The sequence below is a fragment of the Sus scrofa genome, chromosome 9 (assembly GCF_000003025.6).
Source record: "Sus scrofa isolate TJ Tabasco breed Duroc chromosome 9, Sscrofa11.1, whole genome shotgun sequence".
Classification (NCBI taxonomy): domain Eukaryota; kingdom Metazoa; phylum Chordata; class Mammalia; order Artiodactyla; family Suidae; genus Sus; species Sus scrofa.
The window spans coordinates 60,724,331-60,742,946 of record NC_010451.4 but is presented as its reverse complement, the minus strand read 5'-3'; the positions used below and the strand labels follow the sequence as shown (position 1 = coordinate 60,742,946).

Here is an 18,616-nt window from a genome sequence, read left to right as displayed (position 1 = left end):
ACCATACTTAAATATTGGGATGTCATTTCTCTCCAGTCTTTCCATTTAAAAAAGGATAGTGTCCACTGTTTTTGTCAATAAAACCCTTTAAACTCCACATATACCCGTTATTGGTAACCTATCCCATATGTTTGAATAGAAATTTTGGTGGGAGTGAGCATGAGAAGGGTCTCAAATTAAAAGGCTTTGCCTCTTATTTTTGTTCTTTCCTATAATAATAACTACTTTATTGGGGGGGGGCGTAAATATACCTTACTCAGTGTAATAATACTTAGAAAGATACCTTGTTTGCTATCAGATGGGCCACTAGCCAGGAACCTCTGTAAGATTTATGTGCCAGAGGAATCCTGGAGGAGAAGATGACACCCTACACTGAGGGGCAGATCCGAACTGTTGTGTATTTAGTTACAATTCTACTTTCCCATCTCTTTCTCTCTCTTTTTTTTTTTTTAGCCGCTATTTAAATAAGGCTTTTCAAGGCTGGTCCAAGAAAGAGAAGTTCTCCTCCACTTTTGTGAACAACGTGCTGTCCCACACTGGCAAGGAGCACTGTGCACCAGCCTGGATGCTGCTCTCCAAAGTTGTTTGCTCTGCACCCACCCTGGACCACACCAAGATCATGAAGTCCTGGGAGCAAATGAGCAGGTCTGCATGCTTGTCATTATGAGAGAGGGTGTGAGCTGTTTATAGCTATTTGTGTACACAGATCTTTAATTCTGGGCATAAAGCAAACATGAAAGAATCACTTTTCAGCTTTTGTTGTCTAAGTACATTAAGTGACTCAGTGCTCCCCAACTTGACTCCTAAACCTTGCTCCAGTACTTCCTCCAGTGCTAATGATCCAGAAGAAAAGTACTTTGCTTACAGCAGTGTTTACTTTGGTTCTGTACTGATCTTTCTTCTGCCTTTTCCCCAGGCAGCCAAACCCCAATGCAGACACTTTAGGGCACATCCTGTGTGTTATTGGGCATATTGCAAAGCATCTTCCGAAGAGCACCCGGGACAAGGTGACCAGTGAGTATCTGGAGAATTGTGAAAAGGCTTTGCATCTCCCTTTATGAGTATTTTTAAGAGGTAAACTTCAAGGGAATTGACTCTTTTCAGATGTTGTCGAGCAAAAGCTAAGTGGATTCCAGTGGTCACCAAAGCTGATCAAGCCAGCTGTGGACACTTTGCAGCATCTCTGTAGAGCATCTGCAGAGACGCCAGTGGAGGAGCAGGTATACTCAGGATCTCCTGGGGTGGGGGTCTGTCCTTCTTCTGCACATAGATGTGATACTCTGCCTTGAAGCTAGAGGTGTGTTCTCTGCAGAGAACCTGGGAGGGTGGGTGTTCCAGTAGCTAGTTCCCTAAGGCAGTGTGTATGATAAGCAGGTGACATTCACCAAGATGATCTTGGCTGCTGAAGACATGTGGCTGCCTTAGGAGGCCACCTCCTTGGTTCTGGGTTTCAGTGTTTCCTGGAAGCGTGCCTGATAGGCGCCTGTTTCCTTGAGCAAATCTGCAAGGCTCTCTTCTCTAATCATAGTCTCAGTGCTTATGATAGCTTAGTAGGTCTTCATCCCACATGCCCATCCTCACTCCATGAAAGTATAAGACAATTTCCTTCCAATAAATCATCATCCAGGAAGCCCTGTCCTGTTGTTTCATGTCCCTGTACCCAGGGTTCCCAGAGCCTCCTACTGATGTTCCCTATGGATGCAACCCTAAGCCATTCTTTTATGTGAGACAGAGGGTCACTTTGACTTCCCAAAAGCTGTCCATTTCAGTGTCTCGAAGGATAGTTATTACCATGCATTCTCTTTTTATCATGAAGTATACTCCTAGACAGTACTGATCACAATGGAAAATTTTAGGGCTAGGGTTATTGATAGTTTTAGAAGGCAAAAATTAAATAATTGCTGGAGTATATTTAAATTTCCCAAAATAAAAACAATGCTTCATCTGAGCTACCTGCTATCTTCTTGTGCTTCCTTTTCTTGTATAAGTTCTATTTGTAGTAACAGATAAAATAAGACAATATATTGTAACTTTTTTGCTTAGGACTTACAACTGGTTGAAATTTACTTTAAGTAATGAAAATGCCTGGCTCTTTCCTTGTCTAATGCTTTCTTAGGGTAAACCTTTTGCCCCTTTTTGGTTAAAGGGATGCTTGCTTTGATTTCTTTTTCTGTTTATCTCTGCTCCAAGAAAGTATACAAAAAAGTTTGAAATAAGAAACATTACCTAGTAGGGCACATATGTGAACAGTAGAGCACAGGTTAAAATAAGACAAAAAGCTGATAATGGGGAAAGCATTCTGTAGGAAACAGTGAGGGATTTATGTGGCAGATTGTAAGGGTACCATCCCACAGGCAACCAGAGGTGTATCTCTGGTAAACGCAGAGTCAGGCCTGCAGCTGGGTCCCCGATTCCCTTCCCAGTGCTGGTTCCCAGCTTGGCTGGAGGAGAGCCTGCAGTGGGGGGAGCCTGGGCCCTAAGGACTCACTGTCTGCCTGCCATTGGCCACAGTTCTTAGAACAGTAAGTTGTGTCATTGCTAGAGTCTGTGGTGAAGGCAGAGTTTTCATCAGGCTTGGAAACTGAGACCCAGAGGAGAGAGGAACTTACTGCTTTGTTAGAGAAAGGGCAGGGTTTTAGTTCTGCCAGCACCACCTCCTTTGGGTGGGTGGACAGTGGACAAAGGCCCTGAAACTTCCCAGAATCTCAGGACAATTTAAATCCAGATGACAAAGGCCCTGAAACTTCCCAGAATCTCAGGACAATTTAAATCCAGTTTCCCCATACAGACTTCTCTGTTCCTCTTCTCCATAAATGAGCATCCTGTATCTTATAGAGAAAACAGATTACCCAGAGAGGATACCATCAAGGTGTAGCTCGATGGCAGCATGTGTGAGAAGACTCAGTCTCAGGGTGGTTCTGCTCCTCGAGCGTGGTGTGAGCTGATGGTGTGTTGTGGCTGTCATTGAAGAAATGGCCACAAGTGCAGACTGTTAGTGGAGATGGTGTCTGCAGCAGAGGTGGTGGTTCTGTTCTCTGTATGGTTAAGTCTAAGGCCGTGTGCTCTGCCTCAGTGACAGCCCTTCACACAAATGTGGATGGGACCGCTGTCTCATAGGAGAAAGGCAGTGAGGGTGACAAAAACAGGCTGAGCAGGCAGCGGCTGAGGGGCCTGGCATGTGAGTGGGAAAAGGAACCCTCATGGAGGCAGCTGCCAGGCAAATGCATACATGAGGGAAGGACCTCTGCATGACAGAGGACTGGGATTGTTTGGCATCACAGAGGACTGATTTGGAGTGGGTAGAAACCCTAGGAGACAAGTTTTGGCCAACTGAACAAAAGTTGTACTGAGGTCTGCCATGAGTGGACAGACTTTCCTCTGCACAAGTCTCTGGTCAGTAGAGGTATTAACAGAGCTGCCGGAGGCATGGCAGTAGTCCTGGGTGGTGAGGGTGCTGCAGTTGGACGACCTTGATGGCTCTCTCCCAGACTCTGAAAGTCCTTCTTACTAGCAGCAGAGTGCTGTGCATGAGGACTCACTGTGAGGCTAGAGCACAGGCATTTCCAAGGCTCCCTTGGCTTGGGTTGTACAGCCCAGGGTGTGCAACCTGTTAATGTCTTAAGTGCAGTAGCTGTTTAATCTTGACACGTCTTGGGCCTGACATCAGATGACAGACTTCAGAATCTTGGTGACGGTTTGCCAGCAGTTTGGCAAACGTCGAAAACCATCTTACGGTGGAGCTTCTAGGCAGGACCTGGGACAACAGCTCAGACAGTCCTTTTGGTAACTGCACCATCTTCGCCTAATTCCTAAAACACCTGGGCCAGAGCTGCTGGGCTCACTTTGGGCGTTTAGGGACAGCTTCCCTGGGGACGTGACATCTGGGCTCTAGGGTGTGACTGAGGTCCCCAGAGATAGGACGCCATGAGGTTATTTTAATGAAAAAAAGACTCTGAAAACTTGTCTGTAGTGAATACATTTCAGGAGGATAACAACCTTTTTTTCCCCCATGTCTTTTTAAAATATACCATTTATTATAGTAGTTAATTCACCACTTACACATGCCAGAAGAATTGCAGTGTTTTCCTCTCTAATTGGAGGAGCACTGTTATTACAGATGTCTTATCAATTATCACTAATTCTTCTTAAATATATGCCTTTCCCTCTTACAGGGCAAATGTAGAAAGACAGACATGACTGTATGTAGTGTATTACAGAGAGCATACATGAATGTTCTTCGTGAATCCACTCAGCCAGTTCTCACTGCCAGATTCTTAAAGGAGCGAAGATGCAAACACAAGGAGGGCTGGGGTTCCTCATAGCTTGTACTTTACACATTTGAAGGTCATAGAGTTTCTTCGAGCAAGTTGTATGTCCTGGGGAGTCTGATGGATGTATGGCACCCCTCAGACATGACCTTTGACTTGCCACAGAAATTACTGGCACAGGTGTGTGGGGACATCCTTTCCACCTGCGTGCACTGCCTCTCCGACGTACTTCTGAAGGAGGATGGGACCAGGAGGATGAATGAAGACCTGGTGGTGAGTAGCTGATGCTCTTAGCGTCCTCCTCTCCTCCTCGTGTCGGCTGGGGCTGTAGATGGCTGTGTGATGTGCATTTCCAGCACTGTCGACAAGTGAAGGATTTTCTTAGCCTGCGGCTTACTCTTTTAGATGGAGTTTTTATTGGTGAACTTATTCATTTTTCTCAACATACTTATCTGGGGGGCAAGGATGGCAATCCTTCCCCTAGTTGATCATGTGAGATACCTGATCCACCAGGGAAAATAATGTGAGTCGTGAGCTCAGAGAAAACAAGGTGAGAAAGTAGCAAAGTGTTCTTTTGGCTGGTTGTTTGATGTTTTTAAAAATTGTCTAATGTGCCCACCAGGCTGCTTGAATATCAGAGTACAGTTCCAAGGTCAGGTCTGAAACAAAATGAGATATTTGAAAACTGAAGAAACTGCTAACCTGTAAGAAGTGTGATTGTGTGACATACACCCTGCTTTAGAAATTGTATCAGGAAGAGACACTTTTGAGCCAGTAACCACGGGACCCATTTTCTGATTCCAGGGACTGACTCAGCTATACATGGTGATTCTGATTGTAGCATCTGACACCATCCAGTAAGGGCAACAGTAACCTTCTTTTTATGCCCTTCAGGCCAAGCCATCATTTAGCCCAAAATGGCCATTTTCCTCCTCTATTTGAAATTATGAGCGAACTTCCCTTCTGTGTTCAGTTCCTGCTGTGCCCCTTGTGCTCACACCTGGGGATCAGTGGCCATGTTTAGATTCGTTGGAGAAGATGCTTTGTATAAGGCATCTTCTAATCGACAGAAACCCTGATGTTTTAGATCAGAGGCCATCATGTGGAGCGTGATGGAGAAACCCCAAACCAAGGTTTCTCTGGAGGGTCTTGATCTCCTAACTTATCTGAGATTCCCTCCCCAATCTAAACACTTCTTAGGACTAGGGCGTTTTCCCTGATAAGATTTTTTCTCCCAATGGTTAAATATGTTGCCAAAAACCTACTCTTTGGTCAAAATATATGTGGAAAAGTTTGCTCTGTATATGTTGTTTCCTTCACTCTTATTTAAATAGAATTCAAATACTCCTTGAATCCACTAATATACATTATGTTCAGGTCTTTTTAAACACACATATCCTTATTATTATTAGCTTTCTTACTCTAAAAAGCCTTATTTTTAACATTTTACTGTTTGTTGAGCATCACCCTTGCGTTTTCAAAATTAAAGAAGACAGTATTACCCATTAAACTGGATATCCTTGATGAGAACATGGTAGTGGTGGATTGAGGAGGCAGGTTCTCCTCAGTTTTGGTGGGAGTCTAACTATTGAGCTCATCAGGACAATGACCTGAAAGTGGGTTTCGGAGCTGCCACAGATCATGTGCCCTCCCAGCCTGCTCAGCTCTCCAGGGGCAGTGGTGTTAGGTCAGGAGAGGGTTAGGTCAGTGTGAGGTTTAGCATGCTTATGTAGTCATTGAACCTATTTATCTTACATATCAACATGAAAGGATGCTGATACTAAAGAATCACAGACTTCACCCTCATGTGATTGGTGAGTATGTGAGAAGAGCAAAGTGAAGCCCTGGAACTATGACTGTGACTTAGAAAAGAAAGTCAAACAAAATCAAGGACGGTATCTGCAGTTAGTGGCTGTTCTGTGTCCCCACTTACCTGAAAACACTGTGATTCACTTTATTGCGGTGCAGTTGTGAGCAGCACCCCTTTGACTGGAAGGAGTATCTAGACATAGATGATAAAACTGTATATCACCCTGATTTTGGATGAATTTTTACAATGGCCTTGTATTTTTATGGGGGGAAACAGTCATTTAATATGGGACAAAAAAAGGTACAAGTACTTCACTGACATGGCCTTAATCTTGCTAGAGTTCATTTTTCTCTTGCCTTATTCTTACTGCAGAACCAATTCTCTCTGCAGGTGAAGTACATTTTCACCTTAGGAGACGTAGCCCAGCTCTGTCCAGCTAGAGTGGACAAGAGAGCCTTCCTGCTGATCCAGTCCATCCTGGCTGCTTCTCCCAGCACGGACCACTGTAAGGCACCTGCCTACCCTTTGCACCTGCTGCCTGCAGGCTGGGTTAGCCCCCGGAGTAGAGCAGTAAACCTCCTTCCCTCCTACAGTGCCAGCCTCAGATCCAGGCGGCAGTGAGGCCACAGCCTCCCAACCCCTCCCAGGGATCCACAGCTCCATCATGCCCTCCGTGATCAGAGCACATGCCGTCATTGCCTTGGGTGAGTAAGGAGACCTGGGGCAGCCACCTCCACATGTGGTTTTGTCTTAAATAAGCCAGTGATTTAAAAAGCCCCTGAGCTCAGGAGGCAACTATAGAAGCACCCAGATCTGCAGTACACTCTCTATTTATTACCTTTAAACCTGTTCCTGTGACTTTTTTTATACTTGCAATAACACCCTGAGGCCTATTCATGAAGATCTGTATGCCAGGTACTGCACTGAGTTCTAGGAATGAAGAAATAAATTTGCAGGTCACTTTATAAAGAGATAGTCTGATGCTTTCCATGAATTCATATGGTTGTTTATCTTGAGAAGACTGACATCTATGCAATAATTTGAATTTTGATTTTTTTGGGGGGGAGGCTGTGCCCACAACATGCAGAAATTCTAGGGTCAGGGATCAAACCCATACCACAGCTGCAACCTGATCCACAGCAGACAATGCCTGATCCTTAACTTGCTGAGCCACCAGGAAACTCCTTCAATTTCTTGTGACTATATTTTATTCTTGGTATGAGTTACAAATCTTTTTGTAGTAATTTTTTTTTTCAAAAATCTAAGAATTGTAAATAAGAGGAAAACATTCCCCAGGCAATAAAAGAAAAAAAGGTGTGATAAATGACATGATTGTGTATTTGACTCACTCACATTTCAAGTTCATTCTTCAATTTCTTAGCTTCTATCAACTATAAGTATAATCTAAAGTAAAATGTGGAGTTGCCCATTGTGGCTCAGCAGGTTAAGAACCCAACATAGTGTCCATGAGAATGCAGGTTTGATCTCTGGCCTCGCTCAGTGGGTTAAAGATCTGCCATTGCTGTGGCTGTGGAGTAGGCCCCAGCTATAGCTCCAATTTGACCCCTAGCTCGAAACTTCCATATGCTGCAGGTGCAACCGTTAAAAAAAAAAAGAGAGAGATGTAAAATGTATCATGGGTTTTATCGGTCATTTTCCAGGTAATTAGCTCCAAAACTCAAGCGCTGGTGACTTTACTGCAGTAAAGGAACATCTCAGAGTGTCCATCTCAGGACACCCTGGGTTGGGCAGGTGGTATTTTGAACTTCTTACTGTTTTGTTTGAGTTATGTCTGCCTTTGATTTTTTGTGATTGTCGATGTTTTGACTTTGATGAAATAATATCCAAAGCAGGTTACAGCTGGAGAGAAGGCATAGAATAAAGAATCAGGGTATCCCTCTCTTGGTGGCAGGAAAGCTGTGCTTACAGCATGAGGATCTCGCCAAGAGGAGCATCCCAGCCCTGGTGCGTGAGCTGGAGGTGTGCAGCGACATGGCCGTCCGCAACAACGTCGTCATCACCATGTGTGATCTCTGCAAGCGGTACACGGCCATGGTGGACAAGTACATCCCCAACATCTCTGCGTGTCTGAAGGACTCAGAGCCGTTCATCCGCAGGCAGACGCTGCTCTTGCTCACTGACCTGCTGCAGGTGCGCAGGTGGTCTTGCCCCCACCGGCCTGCTCCTGGCCCAGGGGTACCTGGGCAGCGCCGAAGGTGGCTGTGTAGTAGAGTCACAGGAGCCTCAACTGCACTTTCAGATACCACTCTTCCAGTGTTCTGAACAGACTTTTAAGTAGATTCTTACTTCCTAATATTCCTTTTGGGTGTTTGTTCAGAGACCCAGTCTTGCAGGGTGAAATGGTATTTTTACAAATACTCAGCACATAGAGAAAAGTTTACATAGACAAGTAGGTCTAGTTCCCATTCTTTGAAGGGTCCGTGTTCCCAGATGGAACATCATCATTTGTACAGTGAGGACCCTTACCCTTGCCCCGGCATCCCCAAAGACATGCTCTGAGAGCCTGGGAGATGTGTCCACATGAGGGGAAATACTATTTGATCAGAAGGTATTTAAGTGATTTGTGTCTGTTCTGGGCCCTCACTGTCTCCTATGGTGTGCACATCACAAGGGTGCCTCTGACCCTCTTCCTGCAGGGCAGGAGCTCTGAGTCCTTTTCTCCCACAGCCCTGTGCTCTTGGGGTGGGTGGGGTGAGTGCAGATGGCCCTGGAAACAGAGGGGCTGCATGTTGAAGCCCCCATGATGCCTTCTCTCATGCAGGAGGACTTCGTGAAGTGGAAGGGCCCCCTGTTCTTCCGGTTTGTCAGCACACTGGTAGACCCAGACTTGGCTATTGCCAGGTAAGCCTTTTCCCTTATGCCAGACAGCCCAGCAATTGGCCTAATTTCTGGCAAAGATCTCTTTTCTTTAAAAGCGAGTTGTTTATGTACGATTTAGTGATTTTTAAAATACTAAGCTATATAATAAAGCTTTAGTTTGCTTGTAAGTTTAAAAAGAAAAAAGCCTGGTAGTTCCTGTGATGGCTCAGCGGTTAATGAACCCAACTAGCATTGATGAGGACGTAGGTTCGATCCTTGGCCTTGCTCAGTGGGTTAAAGATCTGGCGTTACCATGAGCTGTGGTGTAGGTCGCAGACGTGGCTCAGATCCCATGTTGCTGTGGCTGTGGCATAGGCTGTCAGCTTCAGCTCCGATTAGACCCCTAGCCTGGGAACCTCCATATGCTGCAGGTGCAGCCCTAAAAAGACAAAGAAAAAGGAAAAAAAAGCCCTCGCCCAGGTCAACCATTGACTAACCTGCCACTGACCACATTTGTCGACACTTCTGCTCCTTCACACGGAGCAATGAAGAGCAGTGTTTGCCTTTGGTCACCTGTCAGAGCAGAAGCCAGCCAGTGTTAGCAGGAGTTCAGACTTCCCTCCAAGTGCAGAAACTGCAAGAAGAACTCGGAATTAAGACAGGATCGCTTTGTGTGAAATAAGAGTGTACGGTTTACAAAGTTCCTTGGAAATGGCTGTTTCCTGAGAATTGGAAGGCAAGGGGGTTGCTTTCCCCCTTGTTAATTCATCTCCTGTCATTTTCTTAAAATGTTTATTTTTAAGGAGTTGAGAAATAATCTCACAGAATCTGCTAACCTCAGTTGTGTTGTATGAGTAATTCTTTTTTTTTTAATTTTTTATTTATTATTATTTTTTTTTATTTTGGTCTTTTTAGGGCTGCACCCATGACATATGGAGGTTCCCAAGCTAGGGGTCCAATCCGAGCCGCGTCTGTGACCTACACCACAGCTCATGGCAATATTGGATCATCAGCCCCCTGAGCAAGGCCAGGGATGGAACCCACATCCCCATGGATGCCAGTCGAGTTTCCTAACCACTGAGCCATGACAGGAACTCCCCATGTATGAGTAATTCTTTTTAAAGCAAGTCTGCTGTTGGAAAATAGAATGTTGAATACATGGCAGAAGTTTCCCCAGTTGGAAAGAGGTCTTTATAGACTCTCTAGCTATAACCAGTGTATACTGGGTCCCTCTGGTTCCAGATATGGTCACCAGTGGTTTACTCTGAGTTCCATGGAAAAAATTCTCTTTGGTTTCCTTTGGGTATAGTTTTCCAAGGAGGAATGTTTTACCTAATAAACCAGAAGGTAGAGGTTGATATTTTAATTAGCACATCTGGAGTCAGAGCAGACCTCTACTGTGTTTTCCTTTCCTTCGTATAATTGGTAAAGCAACTTGGTAGTTGTGCAGTGCCCTCTCACCTTCCACCTCTGCCCTAGGATGGCCCTGGGCCCATGTGCAATGTGGAGCCTGGAGCAGGCAGGAGCACCAGTGCTGGGGCATGGAGGTGACATGCATAGGAGGGGAGGGTGGATATCTCATTTGCATGTGTGTGTTTTCCCCATATGTGTCAGCTCCTACACGTGTGCAGGAGCCGTCATCAGGATGTAAAGTATACACAGGATCTTACGCAGGGGGTGAGAGCATGAACCAGAAGGAAATTGAGGGACAGACAGATGCATCCACCATAGTGAGATGATCAGTGCCTCTTGTAGCATTTTCTCCCTTCCCCCTTAAATCTTTCTGTTTTTATCCCTACATTCTGGGTTTATTCGAACCATGGTAAAAATGTGGAGCATGATTTAAAAAGCTTTGAAAAACTAATTTAAATTCATATGTTCACCTATTTTTAGGCCAAAGGGCAGGCCTGCCTGCTTGCTTTTATTAATTTTTCTGCATGTCTCTGCTAAGACAGATCTTCCAGAGAGACTATAGTGGCAGAGCCCTTTAAGTGTATTTTTGGTCCAAGTGGATCTCCTGATGATTCTGGCATGAGCAAAAATTGCATGACCTTTTTGTATGCATGTGGCTGCCCCATGGCATATGGCTAGGGATCAAATCAGCCAGAGTTGCAGCCTATGCCATAGCTATGGCAATGCCAGATCTTTAACCCACTGCACTGGGCTGGGCATGGAACCCACCTCCCTGCCACTGCAGAGATACTGTTGATCCTGCTGTGGCACAGCGGGCACTCCTTGTGACAATTAATGTATAAACTCCCAATTGGGGGACTACCAAATGATATATGACCTGTTTCTCCTTCTGCCCACTAGGTGGTGTCTGTGTAGTACAGCAGTCAGGGTGCTAGCTGGGTGACAGGTGGGCTGTTCAGGGTAGCCAGGCAGATGCTGCAGATGTGCAGGAAGGCAGGGGCCAGAGGAGCTCAGGGCAAGATGGTGACAACTATGATGGACCATTGAGATAGAAAAGGAAGTACTTCAGAGACAGCTTGGTTTGGGAGAAAAAGGAGGAACTGAGGGTCTAGAGGTCTCCGTGCAAGACAAGTGGGGGGATGAAGGAGTCAGAAAGCTGAATAAGTCAGCTGGCGGTTGTCTGCCCTCAGAAGTTGGCACCACAGTGGCGGGGGAGGTCCCTGGAATTGACAAAGTTGAGCTAAGAGAAGACTGTGTGGACACTAAAGGTGCTCTGGGGGATTGTCTTGGTCCATTTGAGCTGTTGGAACCAGTACCACAGACTGGGTAGCTTATAAACAACAGAAACTCCTTCCTCCCTGCTTAAAGGCAGGGTGTGTGAGATGAGGGCCTCCTCCAGGGAGCTGGCATCTCACCATGTCCTCACATGGCGGAGGGGAAGAAGGGACTCTGGGGCTCCATTTATAAGATGCTCACCCCATCTGTGAGAGTTCTGCCCTTGTAACCCAGTCATTTCCCAGAGGCCCACCTCCTAATACCACCCTCTGGGGGCTAGGTTTGCAACATGGAAATTTGGGGGCACACAAACATTCAGACCATATCACCATAATGGTGATGTCAGGTTTGGAATGGAGAAAACCAGGAAGCATTTATCAAGCAGTCAAGGGCAAGACAGACACATGGCAGGAGAGTCAGAAGAAGAGGATGAGCCTCACATGAGCTGGGTGGAGGACATGTCTTCTCCCCAGCAGCCAGTAAACCCCCACCCCCCACACTCTTCCTCAAGCCTTTTTCTTCAGACCACTTTTGGCAACGTGTTCTGTATGGTTTCTATAGTATCTGTCCACCTACTAAAATACAGGCTTCCTGGGAGGTGGGGATTTTGCTTTGTTTCCTGCTGTATCCCTAGCATGAAAGAGAACTTTAAACCAAGGAGGCACTCAGTGGACATTTGGTGAATGAATGGGTGAAAGTATCAGGGAGAGTGTGGTCCTCATACCCTGACTGTGGGATTTGAGAGGAACAGCTCCCCTTCCTCCCTGCTCCCTCCCCCAGAGGGCTGTAAGGGAAACAGGTCCTTGGAGGACAGCCCAGTCCTTTACAAAGAGGAGGGATGGAGTGGGAACCAGGACTGCAGAGCACAGGATGGGAAGATTGCAGGCAGGAAAGGGACCCCGGGACAGAAGCCCAGGGGAGGAGAAACCAGCGTCGTGACAGCAGTGAGGGCTGGAGAGAGAGGGGCTGTGGGTTTGGGGTTGTAGCCAAGGTCTGGGTGCAGGAAATAGATGCTGGTGTGGATGGGTCTGAGCCCCTGCCTTACTCTGAGAATGGCCAGACCAAGACCATGAGTCCGTCAACAGTGGCCCTCACTGAGCAGATACCTGCTTCAGGTAACATTTGCTCAGGAAGACATCCAAAAGAAGTAGGTTTTTTATGTTTCCTGCTAAATCTAAAAAGGGAAATAACCTGACTGCTCTTCCCTCGTGGTCTTGTCGGGCTGATTGAAATCTAGATTTGTGTTCTCAGTATTACTCAGGTTTAGCCAACCTGCCTTGTGTTCTATGTATGGTACAGTTCATGCTGTGTGAAATCTTCACAGTGTCCGTGACTTGATGCTGTGTGTGGTCCCTGTAAATTGTCCTTTGGGATGAGGCGAGGTGAAAGGGTGCCTAGGGCATTACTTAGGATGCTGGTTTCTTTGAACTATTTATCTGACAAACAAAAACAAAAATCTTACCTGGTTTGTCAAGTTAGTAGGATCTGTGAGTCTTAATCTGGCCAAGGCTGAATCTGGCTCTGTGAGTCCCAGTAAATGCAGCGGCAGGAGTAGTGCTGGATTTCACCACTGACCATGCGCCCATTCTTCTAATGCTGAACAGGACCTGCTTTCAGCCCTGGCCTCTGAATCCTTCATGTAATTATGTTACTGTGAGGTTTATTTGTGGGTTGGTTAAGCTAGTTACTCACCAGGGGCTTACCCATGGTGTACATGTTCTTGACCTAAAGTGAGTCGATGAGCATTTGACATTGAGTTGAAGTCCAAAGCAGCCTGTGTCCTTGCAGAAGGGTGGCTGGATTCTGCCTGACTGTACATTTTCATAGGAATGACCTCAAGTCTGGGAAGACAGGGCAGTGGCGAGAACTGCTGCACTGTGTGGGTAACTGTAATCAGATACCTAAGGGGTGAAGCCAGCTTGTTTCTTGAGGGTGTTTCTGTTTACTTAATGATTTTCCCCATTCTCTGCACTGCTGGGTTAGCAGAGTGACCTGTCAGGGGAGATCCTCTGATGGGTCGCACTCTGCCTCCAGCCCTGTTACTGAACAGGTGTGTAGGTGGTCCTGAGAGTGCTCCTCCTCCTCCTCCTTCTCCTCCTCCTCCTCCTCCTCCTCACAGAGCTCCCTCTGTTGGACAGAGTTCTAGATATGTCGCAGTTGTGCCCGGTGAGCCATCCTTGTTGCTCCCACAGCAGGTTACTTCTCCATCGAGGTTTCTGAACTACCTTCTCTGACTGTGATGCGTGTGTGCTGTAGACAGACTGATTCATCCTTAGCCCAAGGAGAGCGTCAGGGAAGGGAGCTCTCTGGGGGTCCCGGCACGGCCCAAGGCCAAGAGCAAAGCACTCAGATTGCCCTTGTTGCTGCTCCCCTCACTGTGAGAGCAACAGGACCCCTGTTGGGTGGAAACTGAATCGAACTCAAAATGAAATGAAAAGATTGCTCTGGATGGTGTGACTGGATCAGAGCCAGCCCCCACCAGCTTGGGTTGACCCCTGAGCAGAAGCCAGGCCTGGGCCTTCCCTCACCTGCCCTAATGGCAAAGGGGGATCTCCTTGGGCCCAGTGAGCCTCCGGCCTCTGTCCCAGTGTCTGCTTTGGGGACCATTTTCACTGGGCCCTCTGTGTCCCTCGGCAGCCTGGGTTTGAGTGGTCGCCGCCTATGGAGAGTACTTGTCCTGCTGACCCAAACTAACCCACTTGGTACTTAATCCTGTCCTTGAAGAAGTTCAGAGTTCAAGTTGGAGCCAGAGGCTGAGGTTCATTTCCAATTGGTCGTGGCAGGGGGTCCACCTGAAGAAGCAGTTGGGTTATTGGGAGCTAGGGGGGTCTCATGTGTGAGATGTCAATGAATGATAGCCCGCTGTTACAGTTTTGCAAGGAGAGCTGGTGAAAGCTGGGTTCACAGGGCAGGACAGGCAAGGAGCCAAGCAGGATGGAAGTGCAGCTGTCTCCTGGGTGGGCTTTGTTGCCTAGCCTATCCACAGCCCCCTCTGTTATAGATTCTTGGTACAACCTTGAGGCGGTAGCACACACTCCCCACCTTGTCCCCTTCTCCACAGCACTGGGAAGTTCTGCCTGGCTCAACTGCTGCTGAAGAGGAACCCTGCCATGTTTTTCCAGCACTTCAATGAGTGCATCTTCCACTTCAACAGCTACGAGAAGCATGAAAAGTACAACAGATTTCCCCAGTCGGAGAGGTCAGTGCTGCAGGGGGTGCTGGGAAGGTGGCTCAGGTACAGTGCTGTGGTGAGATGGTCCAATTCTGCCCTAGAGAAAAGCGGCTATTTTCGCTGAAGGGGAAGACAAATAAGGAGAAACGGATGAAAATCTACAGTTTCCTCCTGGAACACTTCACAGATGAGCAGCGGTTCAACATCACCTCCAAAATCTGCCTCAGCACACTGGGTAGGACTGGTTGGAGTGTAGGGATGAACTAGGTGAGCAAGCAAACTGCTGCCTGTCTCATGGCCCAGCCACTCTGCAGCAAAGAGGGCCCCTCTGTCCTTGGCCCTCAGCTGGCTGTGCGTTCCCCTCAGGCAGCAATTCTCAGAAGCCCATCTCTGCTTCCTCCAGCTTGCTTTGCCGATGGCATCCTGCCCCTGGACATGGAAGCCAGTGAGCTGCTCTCAGACACATTTGAGGTGCTCAGCTCAAAGGAGATCAAGCTTCTGGCAATGAGGAATAAAGTGGATAAGGACCTGCCCGTGGAAGAGGAGGACCTGGCCCTGGCAAATGTGGTCCTGCAGGAGGCACAGAAGAAGCTCATCTCCCAGGTGAGTGTGCTGCTCTCTGACTGGGCCACCCGCCCTCCAGGCACCCTCTCGCCTGAGTCCTGGGGTCCTCCTTACAGTGGCCTGAACACCCACCCCGGTGGGGGACCTGTTTGCCTGCCAGCCTGGATGAGCCACTCCTCTCTCCTTCCTTCTCCGCATCTCTCTTCGAAGCTCCCATGGTCTCTGTTGTGGAGAAAGGCACCTTTATCACCAAGTTCTCAGGGAAGCCGGGAGTCTGGCCGGCTGGGCTCAACTTTGCTTGGCCAGTGAATGGGAGGATGGGGTTTCGGTTTCAAACGACTGTTCAGTTGCTATAGTCCCCACGGCCCCAGATTCCCGTACCAAGCCCACACAGCCAGTGTGTCCCCAGGTCCTGTCCCTTCATCTCACACATCTCTCTCATGTTCCCACTGGCTCCAAACTGACTTAAATAACCTGTGCCGTTTCCCTCTCTCCTTTCTTTCTGTTCCTGGCTGTGCACTGCCTTGCTACCAGAGCATCTTTCTTAAGTGTGGATTTGATCATTGTATTTCCCTGCTTAAAACAGACTAGGGGCAGCAGGGAACTTCTGAGTCATGGATTGTGAGTGATGATGATCTCGACTGTAGTGTTGGTTCCTTTGGCCAGACTTTTGCCAAAACTCTGTTCACTTAACATGGGTAAATTTTATGATCTGTAAGTTATACCTCACTAATGCTATCTTTAATACGTGGGTTGGTGGCTTCCTGTCACCTCTTAGATAAAATCCTGATTCTTCCTCAAGGCACACAGAACTCTCATGTGCATGTGCCCTCCCCTCCAGTCCAAGAGACTCCGGGCCGCCGACAGAGATGGCCTGTCCTGCTTTGTGCCTCTGCGTACCCAACTTCTGTTGTAGTGCCCTGTCCCACCCTGTCCTCGCTTACTGCCATCTAACACCGGCACATGCTAAGTGTCATCATTTCAAGAAACCTCACCTGGAGTTCCCGTCGTGGCGCAGTGGTTAACAAATCCGACTAGGAACCATGAGGTTGCGGGTTCGGTCCCTGCCCTTGCTCAGTGGGTTAACGATCTGACGTTGCCATGAGCTGTGGTGTAGGTTGCAGACGTGCCTCGGATCCTGTGTTGCTGTGGCTGTGGTGTAGGCCAGCGGCTACAGCTCCGATTTGACCCCTAGCCTGGGAATCTCCATGTGCCGCAGAAGCGGCCCAAAGAAATAGCAAAAAAACAAACAAACAAAAAAAAGAAACCTCACCTGAGGTCTTCTTCCCACCCAGGCAAAGTCCCTTAACACCTTGCCACTTGCCACCTGATGGCCACACATCATGACACACAGCCTGGCCTAGAAGTAACTTGAAGGCAAGAAATCTTGCCCTCATTTCTCTAGCCCTGGAAGTTAGCCTTATGTTTGGTACAGAGAAGGTGTTGGGTAATATTTGTGGACTGACTGCATTTAAGCCACTCTTGAAGGCTATCCCTATACTTAGCCTCTGCTTGTAAATTGTTTACTTCTTTAGTCTTTGCCCTCCTGTTTCAAGAAATCTGATAAGACGTCTTAGAAATAGTGGTTTAAACACCAGAGCAAGCTCTGCATGACCAAGTGAAATCTGCTACCATCGTGGTGTGGACCTACCAGTCCTGTCTGCCCTCAGGAAGTCCTCCTTTGCTTCAAAGAAACACTGTTAGCCCCATCAACACTCCAGAAAAGCCACACTGCCTCAAAAAAGATTGACCAACAACGCCAGCCCTCAGGAAATATTCCACGGCAGTGACAAGGCAAACACTGCCCGATAACGGAGAGTACAACTCCCTCAGGAGCAAGAAAACAACAAGCAAGATGAAGAAGCTGAGAAACCACCCCCAGTCAAACCAACAGGAGAACTCACCTAAAACAGTCAACAATGAAACAGATCTCTGCAGTCTGACAGACCTGGAGTTCAAAAGAGAAATAGTGAAAATACTGAAGGAATTAAGATATGAACAGTAATGTAGATACCCTCAGAAAGGAACTAGAAAATATAAGGAGGAGCCAAGAAAAACTAGAACATTCATTTGCAGAGATGCAAACTGAACTAAGGGCAGTAAAAACCAGAATGAATAATGCAGGAGAACGAATCAGTGATATGGAAGATAGAATAATGGAAATCACCCAATCGGGTCAGCAGACAGAAAACCAAATCAAAAAACTGTAAAGCAATATAAGAGACCTATGGGATAATATAAAGCGGGCCAATCTACACATAATAGGAATTCCAGAAGGAGTAGAAAAAGATAAGGAAATGAAAAATATATTTGAAGAAATTATCGATGGAAGCTTCCCAAATCTAAAGGATACTGGGTTCAAGATACAAGAAGCACAGAGGGCCCCAAACAAACTGAACCCAAATAGACCCACACCAAGACACATCATAATAAAAATGGCAAAAGTTAGTGATAAAGAGAGGATCCTAAAGGCAGCAAGAGAAAAACAGAATGTTACCTACAAGGGAACCCCCATAAGAATATCAGCTGATTTCTCTACAGAAACACTACAGGCCAGGAGGGAATGGCAAGAGATATTTAAAGTGCTAAAAGGAAAAAATATGCAACCTAGAATACTCTATCCAGCAAGAATATCATTTAAAATAGAAGGGGAAATAAAAATTTTTTCCAACAAATAAAAACTTAAAGAATACAGCAACACAAAACCCAGGTTAAAGGAAATATTGAAAGGGCTTCTCTAAACCAAAAAGAAAGGAAGGAAAGGGAAGAAAAAAGAAAAGAAAAGAAAAAGAGGAAGAACTAGGACTGAGGAAACCGCAATCAGAGAGCAGTCACTCAAATAAGCCAGCATACAGATTTAATCATGAACATGCTTCAAACAAAATAAAATTAAAAAAAAAATAAAGAAGAGTCATCAAAACCATAAAATGTGGGCAAGGGATGTTAGGAAATAAATAACCCTTTTTGTTTGTTTGTATGTTTCTCTTCTTAATTTTAATATAGTAATGAAGTGTTTGAACTTACAGGACCATCAGGCTAAAACACACAATTATGGGAAGGGGTTAGCATACTTAAAAAACAGGGCAACCACAAGCCAAAACCAAATATTGCATTTGCAAAAAATGAAAAAAAAATACACTCAAACAGATAATAACAGGAGGCCATCCAACCAAAAAAAAAAAAAAGAAAGGAAGAATGGAGAACCATAGAATCAACTGGAACACGAGGTTCAAATGGCAATAAATAATCGTCTATCAATTATCACCTTAAATGTCAATGGACTGAATGCCCCAA

General features: G+C 46.4%; 2 protein-coding genes across 4 annotated transcripts in view; one reads left to right on the top strand and one right to left on the bottom strand.

Moving 5' to 3' along the window:
• The window catches only part of NCAPD3 (non-SMC condensin II complex subunit D3), a 73,492-nt gene that overhangs the window by 42,961 nt on the left and 11,915 nt on the right, over positions 1 to 18,616 (top strand). For all 3 annotated transcript variants that reach the window (XM_021063171.1, XM_021063170.1, XM_021063172.1), the window contains 11 exons: positions 454 to 645; positions 917 to 1,014; positions 1,105 to 1,220; positions 4,434 to 4,541; positions 6,469 to 6,583; positions 6,672 to 6,782; positions 7,991 to 8,229; positions 8,861 to 8,940; positions 14,648 to 14,785; positions 14,860 to 14,993; positions 15,162 to 15,361. In XM_021063171.1, the coding sequence (XP_020918830.1) occupies positions 454 to 645; positions 917 to 1,014; positions 1,105 to 1,220; positions 4,434 to 4,541; positions 6,469 to 6,583; positions 6,672 to 6,782; positions 7,991 to 8,229; positions 8,861 to 8,940; positions 14,648 to 14,785; positions 14,860 to 14,993; positions 15,162 to 15,361 (1,531 nt within the window). The remainder of the gene's footprint in view (positions 1 to 453; positions 646 to 916; positions 1,015 to 1,104; positions 1,221 to 4,433; positions 4,542 to 6,468; positions 6,584 to 6,671; positions 6,783 to 7,990; positions 8,230 to 8,860; positions 8,941 to 14,647; positions 14,786 to 14,859; positions 14,994 to 15,161; positions 15,362 to 18,616) is intronic.
• The window catches only part of JAM3 (junctional adhesion molecule 3), a 109,735-nt gene continuing 95,086 nt past the window's right edge, over positions 3,968 to 18,616 (bottom strand). Inside the window, exon 9 of the mRNA XM_021063173.1 lies at positions 3,968 to 4,927. Within this exon, the coding sequence (XP_020918832.1) occupies positions 4,922 to 4,927 (6 nt within the window). The 3' untranslated portion in view covers positions 3,968 to 4,921. The remainder of the gene's footprint in view (positions 4,928 to 18,616) is intronic.